The sequence below is a fragment of the Mus caroli genome, unplaced genomic scaffold (assembly GCF_978045245.1).
Source record: "Mus caroli unplaced genomic scaffold, Mus_caroli_1 scaffold_5, whole genome shotgun sequence".
Lineage (NCBI taxonomy): Eukaryota > Metazoa > Chordata > Mammalia > Rodentia > Muridae > Mus > Mus caroli.
The window spans coordinates 137,361,944-137,383,833 of record NW_028227260.1 but is presented as its reverse complement, the minus strand read 5'-3'; the positions used below and the strand labels follow the sequence as shown (position 1 = coordinate 137,383,833).

General features: G+C 35.9%; 1 protein-coding gene across 1 annotated transcript in view; it reads left to right on the top strand.

The window, feature by feature from the left end:
* The first annotated feature begins 5,280 nt into the window (after window positions 1-5,280).
* The window catches only part of Slc6a14 (solute carrier family 6 member 14), a 28,001-nt gene continuing 11,391 nt past the window's right edge, over window positions 5,281-21,890 (top strand). The window contains exons 1-7 of the mRNA XM_021153307.2: window positions 5,281-5,909; window positions 6,953-7,118; window positions 9,700-9,831; window positions 11,937-12,098; window positions 12,837-12,972; window positions 15,270-15,402; window positions 16,907-17,047. Of these exons, the coding sequence (XP_021008966.1) occupies window positions 5,862-5,909; window positions 6,953-7,118; window positions 9,700-9,831; window positions 11,937-12,098; window positions 12,837-12,972; window positions 15,270-15,402; window positions 16,907-17,047 (918 nt within the window). The 5' untranslated portion in view covers window positions 5,281-5,861. The remainder of the gene's footprint in view (window positions 5,910-6,952; window positions 7,119-9,699; window positions 9,832-11,936; window positions 12,099-12,836; window positions 12,973-15,269; window positions 15,403-16,906; window positions 17,048-21,890) is intronic.

Here is a 21,890-nt window from a genome sequence, read left to right as displayed (position 1 = left end):
AAACCGCGGAAATCGCTCCAGTATGGCTTATACACAACATCAGCCTAGCTCCCTTCAGCAATCTCCAGAGAAGGATGCCCTGACATTAGCAATGAGATATCAGCAGTATTAAGGTGTTATCTATTTGCTCTAGTGGTTGCATACTAACTGCCCTTTGTGTTTTAAGGGGAGACTGAAAGGAGAAGGGTAGAAAAGGGAAGCCTACCTAGAAGGGGAAAATAGTCCAGAGCAAGGACTGGGCAAGGCAAGACTCAGTGGAAGAAGGAGAAGTAAATAATAGTGGAGAATGTTAAGAAGCAGGAAAGAGAGCCGGGCGTGGTGGCACACACCTTTAATCCCAGCACTCGGGAGGCAGAGGCAGGCAGATTTCTGAGTTCAAGGCTAGCCTAGTCTACAAAGTGAGTTCCAGGACATCCAGGGCTATACAGAGAAACTCTGTCTTGAAAAACCAAAAAAAAAAAAAAAAAAAAAAAAAAGAAGCAGGGAAGAAGTCATAGAATAATCAGAAAATGCTGAAATGGGAAAGGGACCTGTTCACACACCAAGTATAATAATTTAGGAATAGGACAAGTTTTGTCACCAGAACTAATTGTCAGTCCAACATTTTTCAAGGTTTATGATTTTAGACAGTTCTTTCACATCTGTGTGGCTGTTTTGTTCATCTGTAAAAATAGGAATAATGCTAGTTCTTTTTTATGGGAGTGAGCTGTTCTGATGATTGAAAATACCAGTTATGTTGGGTATGATTGAAGAGAAAGGCTCCTATTAAGGTGATGGTTATTGTTGTCACAGATATTCACATTGTTACTGTTAGGAGAAATGTCTGACTGCGATAAAGCCCAAACAATTCAATTGTCATAACCTCCATTAAGAAGAGAATGCACATTAATGAAGTATGTCCCAGATGGCCTTGTGGGGGTCAATTTTAGCAAAAGAGGTCTGGTTGTTGAATCCACGGCATTGACATTCTACTGCATGTCACGTTCACATTAAAGAGCTTCAGCCAAGCAAGAAAAATTAAAGCTATACTGTTTTTACATGGTTGGGTAGGTTGGTAGCACTTCCTTTTGCAGTGCTTTAGAATATGTAGTGATGTGGTTTAATTCTAATCAGCTGATAGAAAGAGATTGAAAATAATTGTACATGAACACAGTGTTAGCAACTCATATTCACTGATTTATTTTCATCTCTTCATATTAATCTAGTAATAAACGTATTACAAGTAGGCTCCATACTGAAATTTTCATCTCTATTTTTCAAGTAGATTACAAGAGCAGTATATTCTGTAGATCATATTTTCTTCGGTGGGAAAGCAAAAGATTCAGCTTCCAACTTTTTTAAGGGTATGGCCTTTAAAGGACATTGCACATATTTCTGACAAAATTAACTGCTATTTGTGTAACTCAGCAACAAGCATCCCTTACAGCAACACTCTTAAAAGGAGAAATACCCATGTTTCTAGGGTGTAGACTATTTTCCTGCTTTAGTGCTCCATTATAATAGTATCAAATAACCAGGTCAAGGTAAAATATTTACTAGTACTACCAACTTAAGGAGTGAGTTTAGTGACTATTAATATTCAGTTTCAGTGTGAATGAAAGAATGAATATTGTACTGAAAAAAGGACCTTTCTCTTCCAACACAAAAAATGTCTTAGTTTGTATATTAATAATACCATCAAAGTTAAATCATCTTCATTGTCCAGTTAATTCAAATAAATTTGGTTAAAGAGATTCAGGAAAAAGGTGCACTGTGTCTTATGGCTATCTACACATCTTTGTATTCCTTAGGTACCAAACCCTGTGTGTCTGTAATACTTTAGAGAAAAGTGTACTAGAATCTAGGCTATAGCTGCTGAAATCTAGCTATCCTGAAGCCCTCAGCACTTACTGTCCTTATATGCCTCATCTGAATGCAAACTTTTCACAATTGGCTCCTGGACATTCACAATGTGAGATACACATGGTGGAGAAGTGTAGGTGTAGACTAAGCTACACCTTCAAAGACTATATACATATACAGAGAAGTATCTTAAGTCTTACTGAGAAAGAAGCTAAAAAGAATTTCATTCATGCATAATATTCTATTTGGTATGGAAAATCAAATGATTCTTGGTTATTTCAAGGTACCATTAACACTAATAGGATAGCAAATGCTATGCTTCAGAAATGGCCCAGAAAATCTTCAAAGATGTTGTTGCCCTTAGTTTCTTATTAAAGTAGAACACAGCATAGTAACTGATCTGAAACTCCAGTTCTAGAGGGGTCAGATGTCTATAAACATCATAGGTACCTGCATGCCCATGTACATACCTCTAATTAATATAAAATGGATACAATGAAAAATAAAAAATAAATATCCCAGGTCTATATGTTCACTCAGTTTCCTGGAAAAAATAGTTAGAAATGAATCTTTACTTGCCGATAACTTACTTCTAAATAAATCTTCCTATTGCTGACAATAGTGCTTTTAAAAGAGCTAATCATATTCTGGTCTATGGATGTATGTCAAGAAAGAGAAGCCCCTTTGTTGAAAGTTGATCACCACACAACCTGGTGAATGAGGGGGGAGGTCTCCACTTTTTATTTAGACTTTTTTCACAGCGAAAGCAGATCTTGTCATTCATATTTGTCAACACACTTATCACTTCAGTATTTGCTATTGGAGCATAAGCTTAGGCTTTCTTTACAGCCCATGTCCATTCACTCTTTCCCCAACCTTATTTCTCAGTACTCCAGCTATCAACATATTATCCTTAGAGTTCCGACACTTGCTCATTCATATTCCCCTGAACCTAGGAAGGAGTTTGTATGCGTCTCTGTCTTGTTTGTTCACTTTTTTTCCATGCTTAACAATTATTTTCTCTGTCTCTGTCACTCTGTCACTCTGTCTCTCTGTTTCTTTGTCTCTCTGTCTCTCTGTCTGTCTTTGTCTCTGTCTCTCTGTGTGTCTGTGTATGTGTGTGTGTGTGTGTGTGACACTATGCATGTATGGAAGTTGGAAGATTGCTTTTAGGAGTATGTTCTCTCCTTATAGCAGGTGCATCTTGGGGATTTAATTTAGGGCATCAGGCATGGTTGCAATCACCTCTGCCCTCTAAGCCATTCCATCAATGTCATGTCTACTTTCCTTCTAATTTTCAAATACACAATTCACAAATGTGGTTTGTTTAGTTCATCAATTTATATGCTAGACTCAAAGGAGACAAAATATTCCCCTGACATTACTTGATGTCTTGAAAGCGAATTATTATTTCTTGTTTTTTAAACCCTTTATTTTATGTGTGCAAATGCGCCTATTGACTGTATGTAGAGCTTGTATGTGAAGGTGCTCTAGGAGGTGAGAATAAAGCATTGGATCTTTTGGAATTGAAGTTATAGGTAGTTGTGTGAGCTGTCTAATGTGAGTGCTGAGAACTGAACCTGGGTTATCTGCATGAACAACAAGTCCTTTTAACTGCTTAGCCATCTCTCTAGTCCTGGAATTCTTAACACTAGTTTTTCTTTCTTTTGGTTTGATAGTAAAATCATTAAATGGCCTACCTGAGTCACATTTTTTGTTTGTTTTGAAGTAGAGTGTTCCATAATCCAGACAGGTCTTGAACTCATTATGAGCCTAAGGTGACATTAAGCTCCTGCTCCTCCTGCTTTGATCTCTCAAGGCCTAGGATTACCGGCCTGCACCACCTCACATAACTCTGAGTCAAATGGTATACATTTGCTGAACCACACTGGGCTCTCGTGCTTAGAACACAAGAAGACTTTAGGGAGTCTTCATGCACTAAAATGCTTAATAGTTTACAGGACTATAAGCAAATCATTTCACACAATTTTCAAAGACTCTAGGGTAGCATGGGAATAGATAAATCGAGTCTGTTGTAATACATAAGGGAGCTCTGTGGAAAGATCCAGAGGAGATGACAGCTAACCATGGGTTTAAAGGATGAGTGAGTAGTAGTTAACTAAATAAGGAAGAGATGGGAATTTCCAGAAAAAAAAATAATGTGTGTGTTTCGCACATAGGTGAGACACACTATGTACAGAATAGGACACACAAGCTTAAGAGTTAGTGACAAAGAATGGCAAGAAATGATGTCATGCAAGTGGGTAGGCAGCCAGATCATGAAGTGCCATGCCTAGTAATGGGATGAATGTTTCCTTCCAATAAACTGCAAAATGTACATTCACTAAAATAACCTTTATCATAAAGTTTGTGCCTCAATTGCTCTAACCTCAATACTGACGGAAACCTCTCTACTGTGTCATGTTGTCTAGTACATACACATTGCGTTCCCCACAAGGATTTTTATTCTCCTTCTACTTCCTTATTTACCAGCTGTTTACACTGGCTCACGGTGGGTTACGTTTCTCCCTTGAGACTTGTACAGTTTGCTGAGCGCTGTTTGGTTTGCTTTTCAGCTCTTTTATAAATCCTTTCACACTACCTTTTCTATTGTGGGTAAAAGATGCTAATGATTCCCTTATCTTAGCCTTTAGGTAATACCAGTGGTCTAGAATACTATTAAGGGGACATTTCAGTGTTCTCTCTCTCTCTCTCTCTCTCTCTCTCTGTCTCTCTCTCTCTCCCCCCATATACTTATGTATATGTGTGATGTCAGTGTGTGTGCATATAAAGTCCCAAACAAGCCTGTATGATATTCACCAACAAGGTCAAGGCAAAGTATTGATACTTTCGGGTCACAACCTCTGCACATCCCTCTCTACTTTGCTCTATCTGCCTGAACTCCTGAGAGCATGTTTCTATTGCAAATGGAAAATCCTTGTCAGCCAGTGAGGAACAAAGGGACTATACATAGATGAAAACTTGGCTCTCTGCTGGTTCCTTTGTTTGTATGAATTTATACGATTTGGTAGAACTGCCACCATGTCTTACATGGACAGATTGAGTGTAGATTCTTTGAATTTTTGATGAAGAGGTGCTGCACTGGTGATCAGAATTGCAGTCTTTCCTCTGTAGCTAACCTGGCTTGTTTCCTTACAGTTTACTTTCTAGGCCTCGCCTTTCTCACAGAGTGAAGTCCTTTGTTAAGGTTCGAATTTCCCATAAACCTGCTCAATAATTTGTTTGTGTTTGGCTTCTTTGAAATACTACACAAAGCAATCCTTGTAAAAGGCAAAACTATTCCGAAGGCTGAGAAAGGAGCTCCAGGACATAGATTCAAAGTCGCTCTTTTCAGGTAGAGACAGCTGGGTAATCTTATCTTAACTGGCTACATTTCAAGGTTCCCAATTCAGGGGCTTTCCCCTCTGGGAGCAGCATTCTCTCCGGGTGATGAAGAGCTTTCTAGTGAGGAGCAAAACTTTCGGAAACCGGAGGGCCCAGAGCAGTCTGGTCTGTTCACAAAAATTATAGCAAACAAAATAAGCCCGGCGGATTGGGTCTCTCCTACCTCCAGCACCAGAGGAGATCAGCACTTGGCCCCAGGACAGAGACCTGACTGAGAAGTGAGGTTTGGAAGAAGCCAGGAATCCAGGAAAGGAGGCAAGATTGCTAAGGCACCGGCACAGCTCTGAGTCAAAAGTTGTCAGTCTTCTTTGGCTCTGGCTGCGCAGCTCAATTGCTCACAGCCCTGCCCTTTCCTAGGGCTGGGGCAAGGAATTGCTACATGCAGGATTACCTGGGGGAAAAACCAGAGGCTTGCTTTGGTCCCTTCCGGTAATTGAAAGGACTGGCCGTCAGCGAGGGGGAGGAGAGAGCTTCCCTCCATAAATGGTCCCACCCCTGGGCAAGGTGGCTCACTTTGGCAGGTAGCAACCGGGGAGTGTGCACCTGCCACCAGTCAAGCTCAGCCAGACTGTGAGAAGAGGAGAGGCGAGGCACGCCAAGGGAGCCAGTGAACCATGGACAGATTGAAGTGCCCGAACTTCTTCAAATGCAGACAGAAGGAGGTAGGGTTCTGGAAGCTTCTGGTGGTGTAGGGGAGTCAGGAAGGGAAAACAAGGAGGGAGAGTGAGTCTTAGCTTTTTGCTCTCTGTAGCTGTTCCTTACTTTGCATATTTCTTTCTCTTCAACTCTTTTCAAGTATGCCTGATACATTCTCACGAAGTCAGCATGAAAAACAACTTTCCTGCTGGTAGTTAGGAAACTTAGGAGCACCTCAATGTGTACCTTGAGAACACCCAGAGAATGTTGCTCTTTGTCGTTCTCTATACCCTGTTCATATGCTGCAGGGAAATGTAAAGAATGTACTGTCCTTATCTGACCCTGGGAGCATTCCATAGTCAAGCAGCAGCTATCAGGTTGGGAAAGAACTCCTCTCCAAGTGGGGGAGGAGAGAGAAGAGAGAGAGGGGATAGAGGGGACAGAGGGGAAAGAGGGGAGAGAGGGGAGAGAGAGAGAGAGAGAGAGAGAGAGAGAGAGAGAGAGAGAGAGAGAGAGAGAGAGAGAAGGAGAGAAGAGAGAGTTGCTCCACCTGGTGGGACCGTAAAATTTGTCTCTGGTATTATTCAGCACAGTGATTGTATGCTCTAAAAAGTGTATGAATTGATTTTTATTTAATTAGAAGCAAGACCTGATACTTCTTAATGACCTGCTATAATCTCAGAAATGTTGACTCTTCTTAATTTATACTCAAAACTTTGTATTTGACACTCGATTTGTCTACTTTCATTGCCTTCATGTTCGTAACATTAAACTTGGGATGGTCTTAGCTGAAGAGACAGTGAAAATATCTACTTATAGATTTTTTTTTTAAATTGAAGAAGGAAAGTCTAAGTAAAATTACCTACTCTGAATGCTCTCAATCTGATCTTAGAGGCTAAGCAGGGTTGGGCCTGGCTAGTCCTTAGATGGGAGAACTCTCTTGATTTTGAAAAGAATCCCCCGTGAGTTTTTCACCGTCCCTTTCTATTACTCTCTGGACTTTTGAAATTATGTGTCTGTGGAATGTGTAACAGAAAAGGACGATGTTGATGATATTTTTCTTGTTTAGAAAGTGACAGCTTCATCCGAGAACTTCCATGTTGGTGAAAACGATGAAAATCAGGAACGTGGTAACTGGTCCAAAAAATCAGATTATCTTCTTTCCATGGTTGGCTATGCAGTGGGATTGGGCAATGTGTGGAGATTCCCATATCTGACCTACACCAATGGTGGAGGTAGGCCTTTCCTTCTGTTCTTCCAGTGGTATGTTATATAACTTCTGTATATATAATATAGCATAACTTGTTATATTTTATATAACACATATAAGTATATATTATTAAAATATCACACATATATAATGAGGTATGATGAGCTAAAGAGAGGTATATGATACTCTGAGTAAGTAAAGAGAAAAAAAAACAGGCAAAACATGTATTAGGGTACTGTGAGCTACTAGCTCAAGCTTGGAAACTGCTTCAGAAAACTCTCAGATATAAACTTGATAAAAGTATTACATGTAGTACTTCTGAGTTAATTTGAGATACCATATAATCTTCAATTAGGACTTTTAAAGATCAAGTAAACTGTTTGCCTAGCTAGAGCAAGCTGCTTTAATAAGTATGGACAGATCATGGTTTTAAAATAAGATATTAAGTTGCAATATTCAGTAACATATATTTCAAATTCTATTGACCATGTAGAATATAAATAAAATACAATAGAATTTAATGCAAAATTGTTTTTTTTGTTGCAAAAATAATGCTTTTTATACTTTGTGAATTGTTAAGGTAGGCCCAATAAGAACATGAAACTAACCAAGGCGACCCACAGAGCAAAAGAAAATGAATTGCACAATACTCTAGTAATGTGGAAACAGCTTTTCAGTTACACCATTTTAACTTACTTGAGCTTACAGGTTCTGTTAGAAGTATTGAGGTGACATATGCCTGTATTTCATAATTGAATACCATTGAAATTTTGCCAGTATAATTATTTTTCTCTTGGCACAATAGGATTTTGTGTGGTGATATTTCAACCACATATCTTGTTAATTGAGTGTGTTAAAACAGTCACACTGGCCCTCAGAGACTCAAGAAAGGAGCTCTGTTTATTAAATACTTTAAGTGTGGGTAGCTTAAGTTCTCTCATCTAGAACTTAGGTCATCCAGTAGTGGTTTTGATGTATGAGTCAATAATCATGATCATTTTGGTGTCTATGTCCTAAGGCTCCTTTAAGCTTCTTACAATTGTGTTTGCAATAAGACATGCCTTGTGATTTGACATCATATATTCACCCAATAATCACCACAACTTTCTAGGAAATGAATTAAACTAATTTTAATAGAGTAAATATAAAATATAATACAAATGGAATCATTTTATTTTTCATATGCTATTGTCTTTCTCCTGTTTTTTTTTCTAAAAGTTAATATGGCATATTAAAGGTCACATTATTTGGGTAATAGATAATCTAGATTCTCTAAATGCTTTAAGAATTCATGAGTAGCAAGGAAATAATTTGGAAAAGTTGAAACAACAAATGAAGTGTACATAACACAAAAGCCTGTCTCCATTCATTGAGGTCCATCTTGTTTTTAATAATGGCTGCCAAGACTTCTAGATTGTTTGTTTAGGAAATTTAACATTATGTCTCTGTTTCAGTTTATAGTCTGGTAAACATTCTAATGAGCAATATCATACCCCAAATACAGTAGAAAAGGTAAAAACAAAAGGTTTAAAAGGGGAGTGGGGTGGATGTTATGTGAGAGATTGGTTCTTGTAATACTGGAAGTTAACTGAACAAGTCTCCAAAAGGTCAGAGTCTTCTTTAGAAAACAATATATTTCTTATTAACACTGACTAAAGAGACTGTGATTAGTAAGAAAATTATGAACTTAATTGCAGTAATTTGTATTATCAATCCTACGTAAGATTTACATCCTACAGTTAAAAAATAATTCATGTATTGTTAAGAAATAAAGATAGAAAGGGAGAAAGAAAGAAAGAAAGAAAGAAAGAAAGAAAGAAAGAAAGAAAGAAAGAAAGAAAGAAAGGAAGGAAGGAAGGAAGGCAGGCAAAAGGAAAACAGGTGGAAAGGAAGGAAGGAAGGAAGGAAGGAAGGGAGGGAGGGAGGGAGGGAGGGAAGGAGAGGGAGAAAGAAAGAAAGAGAAAGAGAATGAAAGAAAAAGAATGAAAGAAAGAAAGAAAGAAAAAAGAAAGAAAGAAAAAAGAAAGAAAGAAAGAAAGAAAGAAGGAAAGAAAAGAAAGAAAGGGAGAAAGAAAGAAAGGAAGGGATGGAGAACTAACACTGAAAACATAGCATGTGCTTGCAGTGTTGCCACTGTTTGATCAGTAAACGATTACATTTGATTAGTAACTCCCAAAGGCCCAGCATTGGAACTCTTAACAGAAACTGCTGAGTTGGTATTGCTTTTTGGTTTATACGAACGAAATGTTCACAGGTTAGAAAAATTTCCTTAGATTAAATAAATGATAGAAGATAGAGCCAGAATTGTAAAGATTTATCTAGATCTACAATCTCTGATCTCTCAGCTCCACTGGCTGACTTTTTATACCCTTTTGTTTTTAATAATCATAGTAACCTTACGAGGTAACATTTCCATTGCAATTTGATTAATGAGAGACTCACTGTTAATAAATTCAGCACTTTCATACTAAAAGTATTATATTTTGTACCTCAAACAACATCACTCAAATTCTATTATATTAGGACACTTGAAAATGTTATGCTACTTGTCAAAGTGCCCCTGAAACTTTCACATGGAATAGTATATTTATCTTTTGGCTTTTCAGGTGCTTTCTTGATACCCTATGCAATTATGCTAGCATTGGCTGGTCTGCCTTTGTTCTTCCTGGAATGTTCACTGGGACAATTTGCTAGCTTAGGTCCAGTTTCAGTTTGGAGGATTTTACCACTGTTTCAAGGTTGGTATTTAAAACTTTTCATTATCATGACTGTTGGTCTGCATCAGTGGTTCTTAATCTGTAGCTTATGACTCCTTTTGGGGAGGTGGAATGACCCTTTTACAGGTCTAAGATCATCTGAATATCAAACATTATTTACATTACAGCTAATAAAGTAGCAAATTACAGTAATAAAGTAGCAACAAAAATAACTTTATTGTTTGGGGTCACCACAACATGAGGAATTGTATTAAAGTGTCACCGCATTAGGAAGGTTGAGACCTACTGGTCTAGATGCACATATAAAAGTTTCCAATTAGCAGAAGAAAAAGAGTTTAAAATTATGATACATTTGATCTTATAGAAGTTGATCAATGCTTAGATGCAGAAGTCAACAAGAAGGAAGAAGTTCTATTGGTCAAAAATGATAAGCTATATGGTTATAGTTAAGAGAAATAGATTTTTCAGAGAGTAATGGCTCATGCTATTAATCCCAGTACTCAGTAGGCCGATATAGGCATATCTCTGAGTTTGATGCCAGTCTGTTCTACAGAGCGACTGCTAGGACAGGCAGGGCTACACAGAGAAACCCAGTCTAGGGAAAGTAAGAAATAATTTTGAGAAAGCTAACCTATAGATCTATAAATTAGAGAATCAAAAAATAAAAAATAAAAATAATCACAGCGTGGTGACTATAATTGATGACAATATATTATATTCATATATTGTAATCTCATAAGCACACAGTAAACAGTAAGCTGACTACTAAAATGATAGTCACTTGAAGTAATGTGCTTGTTAATTTGAAGATTAATTCATTCCACAATATGTGTACAATTCAATCATCACATAGTACACGATAAACACAGTTTTCTCTTTCAATTAAAAAATACAAAAAAGACATTGTAAGTCAAAGATGGAATTGCGTCTTTTGTATATATTTTGTGCATACAAAATATGTACAAATGTGTACATATTTGTGTGTATGCATGTCGAGTGAAGATCAAGGTCATATATCTTCCTTAATTCCTTTGAAATGGTATCTCATTGAATTTGGAGCTCATTGTTTAGCTACATGGGATGGGCAGGAAGCACTGAAAATGCCCTGTCTCTATGTCCTTGGTGGTAGGATTTTAGGTGTACTCTATTGCAACAAACTCTTAAAAGGAGAAAAAGCACAGATGCTGGAAATCACACTCAGGTACATACTCCTCTATAGCTTTAGGAAACACTTTACCCATAGAGCCACCTCCCAAGCCTTCAAATGTTAATTTCTTATGTGGATGCATATACAGGAAGGGTTAGGAAAGTCACTAAAAGATGGTTACCAGAGTGTAATTATTTGACAATTTTACATTTTGAATTGTCTAATTACACAGTCCTGTTGTATGTAAACTTTAAGGCTCTGGCTTTAAAATTTATATTGGTTTATTTTATGTATATGTACAATGATTATGCACATACTCACATGTGTGATTGCCTGTAGAGGTCAGAAGAGGGCACTGGATCCTATGGAAGTTGGAGATAGAGGAAGTTGTGAGCCACATCCAGTATGGGTGCTGAGCTCTAGTCTTTTGGAAGAGCAGCAAGTGTTCTTAATCACTGAGCTATTACTCCAGTCCCAAGGCTATAGCTATAGTAACATTTCTCACCATCTGAAAAGCATTCTCCAAAAGCCAAGCATCAAAATTATTTTACCTTTGAGAAGATGAAGTTACAGAGATTGCTCAGTAGTTAGGAACACTGCTTTTCCAGAGGACCCAAGTTTGGTTACCAGCATCAATGTTGGATGTTTCAGGCTCTTCCTGTAACTCCAGCTCCAGAGGATCTTTTGTGTCTGTATTCTGCAGACACTTGCTTTCATATCTGCACACTCACAGGTGTGTGCACACACAAATGCAATCAAAAATAATAAAAATAAATTCTTCTCAAGTTTTGAAGAAAGGTATTGAGAGAGCAACACCCCTCCATGCCAGATACACTGTTTCTGAATTACAACATAAAGTAGTGTGAAAAGGTCTTTTTATTTACTATAGTTTTTGTGGATATTTTGTGGAAATTGTGCTCAACTCATTTTATGGATCAGCAAAACAAATTTCACTTTTTTAATTGTTTTTTTTTTCCAGGTGTGGGAATCACGATGGTCCTGATATCCATTTTTGTGACAATCTATTATAATGTCATAATTGCCTATAGTCTTTACTACTTGTTTGCTTCTTTTCAAAGTGTATTGCCATGGGCAAATTGTTCTACTTGGGCAGATGAAAACTGTAGCAGATCACCAATAGGTAAATTTCATTGGCTTAACTTTTAAAATACTGCTAACCTTAAAATTCTGCAAATAAGTTTAAATGATTAAATCATTTTCTAACCAATTTCAGGATGATTTTATGAAGAGCAAGGCCACAACGAGAAGTACCTTTTCCAAGTCTAAATTCTAAGCAGGGTATAGCAAGAAATGGGGGAGTAGATTTTTTTTGATGTGCTATATTTAATAGCAGTAAATTATAAGTGTAAAGTATGGGTGCCGTCAATATCAGATAATACTATTGGGGTTATCCATACGAATCAGAGGGTAAACTTAGGAAATTTTAATGTTTTTGAAGGGTTTAAAGAAGTCAGCATATGTATAATTGTTAGCTAAGTGTCCACTGAAGGTTATGTTAAGTACTAAATCTTAACTGAAATAACTTATTTTATAGAAGTTATTACTATAAGTATGAGCACAGTTTAAATGTTTAGCTAGTATCCAGCTTGGTGTTCGAGAAGATTTGATGTATTGAGTGTAACATCCTTTGTTTTGTTTGTAACTTTTCTATACTACCTTTACCAAATAATAATTTAAACAGGAAATTAAGTATTTTCCATTAAAATATTTTCCCAGAAAAGTGTTGCATATCTTTCTATCTATCTATCTATCTATCTATCTATCTATCTATCTATCTATCTATCTATCTATCTACCTATCTATCTATTATCTATCTCTTTTATTTACTTATATATATATCTATATATCATTTTTTTAGTAACTGGCTGTAATGTGAGCATAAGGGCAGGAGAGATGTTTATGAATATAAGCTGGGTAAATACCAACAACTTCACCTGCTTGAATGGTAGTGAAGTTTTTCGGCCAGGACAACTTCCCAGTGAACAGTATTGGGAGTAAGTATTGTTTAACTTCTTAATACAGATGCTATTGAAATATTTTATGAAATATAATGAAATGTTGTCAGTTCTTTTCCCCCATTTTATTCTATAGTTTTAATACAGGAATATATTATGAGTTGAACATGTTTCTGTTTACCAATATACCTCCCCACCATTTTAACTCACATAAATAGAAGACAGGAGAACTTTAACAGATAAATACTTCATTTGATTCAAATGGTTATGTCTCCCTGGTGAGTTTTAAATTACCTGAAAGTCAGCTCTCTGTTGATAATGTACCTTTTACAAGTAGTTGTCCAGTGCATGTAACACTGTAAGTAATGGCTTATTAATAATTACCAGTTAATATTATTGTTAGGGGATCATAAAACTTATGAGAGTGATCACCACATAAAGGTGCCTGATGCCAAGCCAAATGTTCTGAGTTCGATACTTTGAACACACGATGGTAGAAGGAGAGAACTGATTCCTGAAAGCTGTCCTCTGATTACTACTCATGTTCAGTAGAATGTGTATCCACACAATAGAAAATTTTAATATAATAAGCAAATTCTAATGATAAGCAATTAAGGTCTGGAGAGATGACTCAGAAATTATGAACATTCATTGTTTTTGCAGAGGACCAGATCCAGGTGCTTAGCACCCACATGGTGGTTTACAACTCCCTGTAATTCCAGTGCCCCAGAATCCCAATGCCCTAGTTTAGTCTTCATGAGAAGTAGGCGTTTATATGACTCATATATACATATACAGGCAAAACACTAGTGCACATAAAATAAACAAATCTTTAAAATACCAATCACCACTTCCACATTTAAGGCTCAGGGAACATTTCAGGAGTGGGAAGGGGGTTGAGAGATTGTGAAAGGAAAAGGATCAGGCAATTTGCTGTGAGATTATGTCTTGTAGTAAAGTCAAAAGCTATACATAGAAAGCTCCAATGGCATGATCACTCACACATGAGCTGAATAAGGAAGACACCAATGGATGTGCCATAGTGGAGGAGGAACAGCTCATATGGCCTCAATCCAACACAAAGTATGATGGGAACTGAGGTAAACTGGGAGCAGAAGAAGCAGTCTTCCTCAGGGAAGAGCACACCAATTGCTTGTCCAGTGCCAAATACTCATTCCTGAAAACATGCATACCGGTAGCCTTGTACAGACTGAGCAGGTTATATATAAAGATTAATAGTTTTGTAGTGCAGTGTGGTGTGGTTGTGTGTATATTATATATTTTATTTGTCCATTCATCTCTTGATGGACACTTAAGTTAGTTAATTTGTGTTTGCTTTCATGAATAGTGCTGTGAACTTGGCAGTGTAATTGTCTCTTGGACATCCTGATATCATTTCTTTTGAATACACACCAAACAGTGGGATTGCTACAGGATATGATGGATAGTTTATTATTTTAATTATTTTGAGGAAGCTCAATAGTGTTTCTCCAACATGATGCTTTCACATTTTGAGTCTTTAAATGTTTTCAAATATCATGCTAAAAACTGGGATTCTGATTTTTTTTTAAGGTTCTTTTTTTACTATTTGATAGATGTGTGCTCACGCGCGTGCGCACAAACACACACACACAGAAAAAGAGAGAGAGAGAGAGAGAGAGAGAGAGAGAGAGAGAGAGAGAGAGAGAGAGAGAGAGAGAGAGAGAGAGAGAGAGAGAGAGAAGAGAGAGGAGTACAGGTGCCTACAAAGGTCAGAGAAATCTGTTCTTCCTGGAGCCAGAATTACAGGTGGTTGTGAGACACATGATGTGAGCACTGAGAACCCAATTCAAGTCTCTCTAGCTTCAGGTCTAGTATTATAAATCCACACATGTTACTGTAGGAAATGGTGGAAATGGTGGAATTTTACAGAAAATCGTTAATGATATGAAGAATCAGGCCATTTCAATTTGATCATATGTATAAGTTTGAGTAAGTAAATACATAATACAATGTTAAAAGTCTTATTAATGAATTTTTTGAGAAAATCCCATATTGAGTCACAGGAAGCTACCAGATAAAAATTAATTTCTTTGCATAGAGGAGATTAAACTGTTGGCAGGAAACATGACTAAAGCTTTATTTCAGTTATTTGTAGTTTGGACTGCCTTTGGGTAATTTTGAAGTTCAAAATCCAACTTTTGAATGAATATTGATCCCTCCATACAACATTGTCTATTGACAAAAGGTTTACAAGATTAAGTTCCAACACTCTGAAGGTTCCCTTTGGATGAAACACATTGCAAAGCCCATTTTTTAAAAGCAAAGGTAATTGATTCTGTGCTTATGTATTTCAGTAAAGTGACACTTCAGAGGTCAAGTGGAATGGATGAAACTGGAGTTGTTGTGTGGTATTTAGCACTTTGCCTTCTTCTGGCTTGGCTCATAGTTGGAGCAGCACTGTTTAAAGGAATCAAATCTTCTGGCAAGGTAAGTTGGAAGTCACCTTAGTGATGTGGTTGCTATCCAACTTCATTGTAGTTCCATCAAATATTATTTATTGATTTTTGTATAATATGGACACTCAAATTCTTAACAGGGGACACTAAAAACTTTGAAAGCCTTTGTGCATAAGACATTGTAGTTTTAAGCATAAACATAGGGTTATTGTTACTGTTAAAACACAGCCAAAATTAATTGTAAGCATTGGGCAGTTGCTTAAAACTCATAGCCTACTAGTTCGAGAGTATGGTTTTAAACTTCTGTTGCACAATAAGCACCTTGAATGAAGTGATAATTGGTGTAGAATGTTTTCTAGGATAATAGCTTCATGGGAAGACATAGAAAATATGTAATCATTCCTTTGAACTAGTCTTTCCTAATGGAGTAACAATCTTCTCTGTCATTGGAGGTCTTTTTCTGAAACACAGTCTCCTTTTCTTCTTCATGTTTTTTTTCCCTAAGTTAAAGAGCTGAGCTGCAACTAAAAATACAATGGAAATATTTTCCTGTGAAAAATTGCATACTGCCCAGAAAATTGTAACTTTACATGTCTTTAACTGACCAGAGTGATGTTACCTAAAAGTTCAAGGGCAGCAATAATTGAAGACACTCCTCTCGCATGCGAACTAATGTGAATGCAATGACATATATTCTTTCCTTGAAAAAATATTGCAGATATTTAAAATCCCATGGAAACTTTCCTATATGCTCCATTTGTACATTTTTGAAACCCTTGGTCCCTTTATGATGCAATAAGTTTTCTTACAAAAGTCTGTTCAAAGCAATTTAATGAGGCAATTGATATTTATTTATTTTTTGGTAACATATTTAGATCATCTCTTTAGGCATATTATCAAACATAGGATATCTGTGGATTAAAGAAATTACATGTTATTGTGTAGTAGCCAGCCTCACTCACAATCTGTTCATTTGGAAACCTGTGTTATGTAAGACAGGAGTACTGTGCCATGTGTATATATCAACCTCCCTTAAGGGAGGTAGCTTTAAGTAGCAAGTGTTCAGCATGCTCTCTCTGTATTCACTTTAATGAAGATTTCATAAGATCTGGACATGTACTAAGAGGTATTTCCCTTTTAACTTGGGGGGACTGAATATAGTAATATTGCTAGCTTTATGTTCCCCATCCCAGCAAAAATGTTTACTGAGAGGAGACATTCAGTCCCCTCGGACATTTATAAGGATCCTCTTAGCAATCCATCTGATCCCAAGTTGCTTATAAATTGATTGTTTATAGCATGAACCTTAAAAATAGTGATCTCTACATCATAACATTTAAGAAATTGATCCATTTTGGAGTGGTGAGAACAGAGAAAGGAAATAATAATTTGTATCAATATCATAGGACTTGCCTATGTTTTGAAACCTGGAGTAAATTATTTCTCTAGTAGCAACTGACTACTAATTTTGCTTATAAAAAATTATATAGCATGATTTTAAAGTGGAATTAACTTTTAGTTGTTCTATTTGGTAGGTGGTATATTTTACAGCTCTTTTCCCATATGTGGTCCTTCTCATTCTGTTAATACGAGGTGCAACTTTGGAGGGTGCATCAAAAGGCATTTCATATTACATTGGAGCACAGTCAAATTTTACAAAACTAAGAGAAGCTGAGGTAAGACTTAATTTGGATTTTAAATTACCTGAAAAGTTAAAACTTAAAACCTTATAACTGCTTTATAAAAAGTATGTCTTACAAAAAGCATATGCAATTAAATGATTAGGGTTTCCACCCACTAGAAATTCTGATTAATGTATGTAATGGCACTTAATGTATGTAATGGCACTAAAACTCTTCATTGGAAGTAAGATTAAGTTTAGCAATAGTGTTAAAACTCATTGTATCAATGGTACTTATTCTATTTGATCTACAGTTTTGGGGGGGTTACTATTCTAAATAAAAGAATATTTCATACCCTAACACCTGTAATTTAAAGATAGAACTATGGGACTCATTCAACATATTTTTGGTAGATTTAAAGAATACCAGAGAAAGTTGGATGGTCTAATATACATTTAATTACCTTGAAAAGTTCGTATATTAACAGTAAGATCAAATTTTGCCCAGTGGATTATAGAGTTAGCACACAAACTTTACATGGACCAAGTAGTCCAGAAATAAAACTGTTGCTTCTATTACAAACAGAAACACGTGTTTTGAATATAAGTTTGAAATTATTTACCTGTAAATCATTTATTTTGTAAGTTGGGGGCACACACATGGTGTGGTGCACATATGGAAGTCAGGGGGCAATTTTGGAGTCAGTTCTCTTCTATTATGTTGTCTCCATAGACCTTGGATCATCAGGCTTAGCAACAAATGTTTTTAATCACAGAATTGTCTTTCTAGTCTTGAATAACTCTCTTAGAGAGGCCCATTGGTCGTGCAAACTTTATATGCCTCAGTACAGGGGAATGCCAGGGCCAATAAGTGGGAGTGGATGGGTGGGGGAGCGTGTGGGGGACTTTGGGGATAACATTGGGAATGTAAATGAAATAAATACCTAATAAAAAAAAAGTTTAGTCCATTTCTAGACAATGGCTGTGTATCATGGGCATATAAAATGTTTTACAGCTTTAATTGTGCAGGGCATTAACAGTAATCTTACACAGCTACCATGCTTCTATTGATATAGCCAAAGACACTTACGTGTTTTTAGTAGTTCCATCATGTTCTTGGCACATATTAAGATTAATCTCAATCTTATATCAAAATTTAGAGACGGAAAAAAATTGTGCTAATATTACCTGCCACACCAGTGGTGCTATCCAAAATGGATAGTTTAGACTTCTATTGTATATATATATATATATATATATATATATATATATATATATGCTGACTTCCAGACATTGAAGTTTTCTTTTTAAAATATTTACAAATCAAATATTTATCCAATCACTGTCGAATGTTTTTAGTAACCAACCTCAAGTTGATCAGTTTGAATCTTGGAAATCTATTATTTAACTTTTGAAAAATTGAAATGTAATTTTCTGAGTTTGCTTACTTTTGCAGTGCCCAATAATTTTCACTGTCATTAACCTCACCAGTTATAATTACTTTAGAATTATGATATTTTATTTTTATACACTTGGAGATTAATAAACTTTGGTGTGTCCACAGGGCATCTTAATGCACTTCTTAATTAGTCTTAGTCCATATCTTTTTAACCTTGTTCACTAATCCATTCTCAACGAGAAGACCATTTTTCTGTTAAGTTAGTAAACATGATAAAATAAGGTAATATACTGGAGAAATAGAAAACTCTTGTAAATGTGGGCTGATATACAATTATTTTAACTATTGATAGTACATCATCATATAGTTACTTCATTTTCCCCAAGAAGTATACCCTCCATTTTCCTTAAGTCTCATAACTTTGAACACAGATGAAAAGCCCCTTTGATATGTTTAAGTGGCTTTTTACAAGCCTCAGACACCTGGGCTTTATACTCCTTTGAAACTATTTTGAAGTTTTCATATGCATTTTATATTTGCCTCTGTTTCTGTGTCTATTATTAAATAGGAATCAGACCTACATTTAAAGCTCCTTGTGAACCATGCAATTTAGTCCTCTTACTCCTCCACTCCCCATAGCAAATGACCACATTCCATGTTTTGGGAGTTTACTGGTGATGACAATAGTTTTTCTCAGATTAGCATTCTTTCTCAACACTAATCTGACTCATCCACCTCAGCTCCTCTTAAATCACATATTCTTGCATAATATATCAAGTAGAGAGGCTCAGAGACCAACATAAGCATGAGTTTCATCTCCTAAGGTGGACCACAATGAAAGAACTAAGGGTAGTTTTTTAAACATGACTGTGTTATATATAAATGAAATTATCTTGGTCTATGTGCGTCTGTATGTATATATATTCATATCCACCCAACATATCCATCTCCCTTCACATAGAAATGCTATAATCTACCATGAAAAGTGTCTTTTGAAGACCCAGTGATATTTATTCCCTAGGATATTTGCTTCTATTGAAATAATATTCAAATAAAAAGTATTGTTTTTAAACATATAATAAACTAAAATACTATATGATTGTTTCTTATAGTAACAATTATAGCTACTATGACACAGCTTTCTAAATATTATTGTTATTGTTCACACCTACCAATGAGTTAAAGAAGTTAAACTGAAAAAACAGAGGATGAATGGTTTGGATGTAAATTTATTCTTTTTAATTCTAAAACCAGAATTGTTATTCACATACACTCAAGCTATTCAACCTGCATTCCGCTGACCAGTATGGTGTTAAGAGAACTGAAAGGATACTTTTTGTTCAAATGTAAATAGGCTCCGTTATCTGAAATCTATGTACATAAAGTTTTCTCTTTTGAGTGGTATTATATCCAAAGACAAATAATTAAAATCTTTGAATATATTAACCTGAATAAATCTCCGACTTAACTGTTGACCTTTAACAAAGAAGGAGGAGAGGCAAATTGGACATCAGCAATGATAAAGGAGTGGAATTAGACAAACAGCACAGAGTCAGGGTGGGCTGTCTAGTAACATCCTTGCTAAGAATTAATGTGGTTTTAATGTCACATTGGTACACAGAATCAATAGAATTCTAATAAAATTCCCAACACAGATATAAAGTGTGGAGAAACTATCATGTCAGATACAAAACATTATTACAAAAAGCACTACAATGTTGCAGTAATTAAAAAACATGGTTTTAGCATAGGAACAGATATACCAATAGGTGGTATAAAATAGTAATTTAAAAAATATTTTTATGAAGAAACAAAGCTTGGCATGTGGTAGAGGTAACAACTTATTTCACTCTGGAAAGGATGCATGATCCGATGGATGTCATTGATAACTAATGGATGTAATGTATCATGTCAATTATCCTTAAACAATTGAAAATGACACAAAGTGGAAATATGTGTATCATATTATGTCTAACATATATGTAATTAATATGTGTAACATAAATTTCAGGGCAATTGAAAATTTTATATTTTCTTTTTTTTTTTTTTTTTTTTTGGTTTTTTGAGACAGGGTTTCTCTGTGTAGCCCTGGCTGTCCTGGCACTCACTTTGTAGACCAGGCTGGCCTCGAACTCAGAAATCCGCCTGCCTCTGCCTCCCGAGTGCTGGGATTAAAGGCGTGCGCCACCACGCCCGGCTGAAAATTTTATATTTTCAATAAAACAGTTTCATTTAGAGAATACAGAATAACATCCCAATAACCTTGGGTTAAATTTTGTTTTCAGACACAGACAAAGAAACAGAGGTAAGCAAGGCTGAATAATTTCAGCTATATTAAACAGCAATAATAAAAATACTTTGGCTTATTATAAGAACACAAAATAAAGAAGACAAAAAAGTAATCCACGGATTTAGAAGGGGAAAACCTCTCAAGATATAGAACACAGCATCTTAGATTTCAGTTTCAAAATTGAGTTACTGGGTGTGGTGTGATTATACATAACTTAAATTCCACAGGCTAATTTGTCATCCTGGTACACAGAAACCCCATTTCATTAAGGATGAGAGAGAGAGAGAGAGAGAGAGAGAGAGAGATCCTAGAAATCAAATAAAGCAAATAATTAAAGAAAATGTGAAGCATGTGAACAGAAAAAGAAGTCCTGAGGAAAAACATTAATTTTTGTTAAGTAGTGAGTATAATCAAATCTCTTAATTCAAAGTGATATACAATCTGTCTGATAGGTGATCCCCAAAGAGGTCATGACCCACTAGGAGAGCCACTGTTAGAGAGGAATGGAACCTCTCTCATCTTCATCTAGTAAGAGGACTAACTAGTGGGAAGATTCTAGAGGATGACTTGACAAGATTCAGTGAAAGAGAGGATGCATATCACCTTTGATATTCTACACCCTCACCTACATGAGCAGGACATATGTACAAGAATGTTCAAAGTTACATCATAGCAAAACATTAAGTAATCTAGTATCAGTCAACAGGAGAAAGAATAAGTTGTAATATTTATAGTGGGGTATAGAGAAGCAAAAAGTGATTAAAATGGCATGTATTTAATTTTTAAAATTGTAATTATATTTTATAGTTTTGCATATGTACATATGTACGCATACTGACCACTCATCGCTTATCTACCAACCATCCGTGGCCACCCATTTACCTTTCAGAATTCTCATATATGCATGTCTACTCAGAACGACATATTTTTCATTAAACCACCTGAACTTGTCCCTAGTCTCTAATTTTTAAATTTCAGAAATGTAAATTATATCAAATTGAAATTTTATATGGCTGGATTTGATAATGGTTAAATATCACAATGCTGAACTACAAAGGCCAGTTGTGTTAATTTCCATGCAGCAAGGTAATTCTTCTATGAACCCTAAACATTCAAAACTAAAAATAAAGATAAATAGCTAGGCAGTGGTGAGGCACACCTTTAATCTGAGCACTAGTGAGGCAGAGGCAGGCAGATCTGTGAATCTGA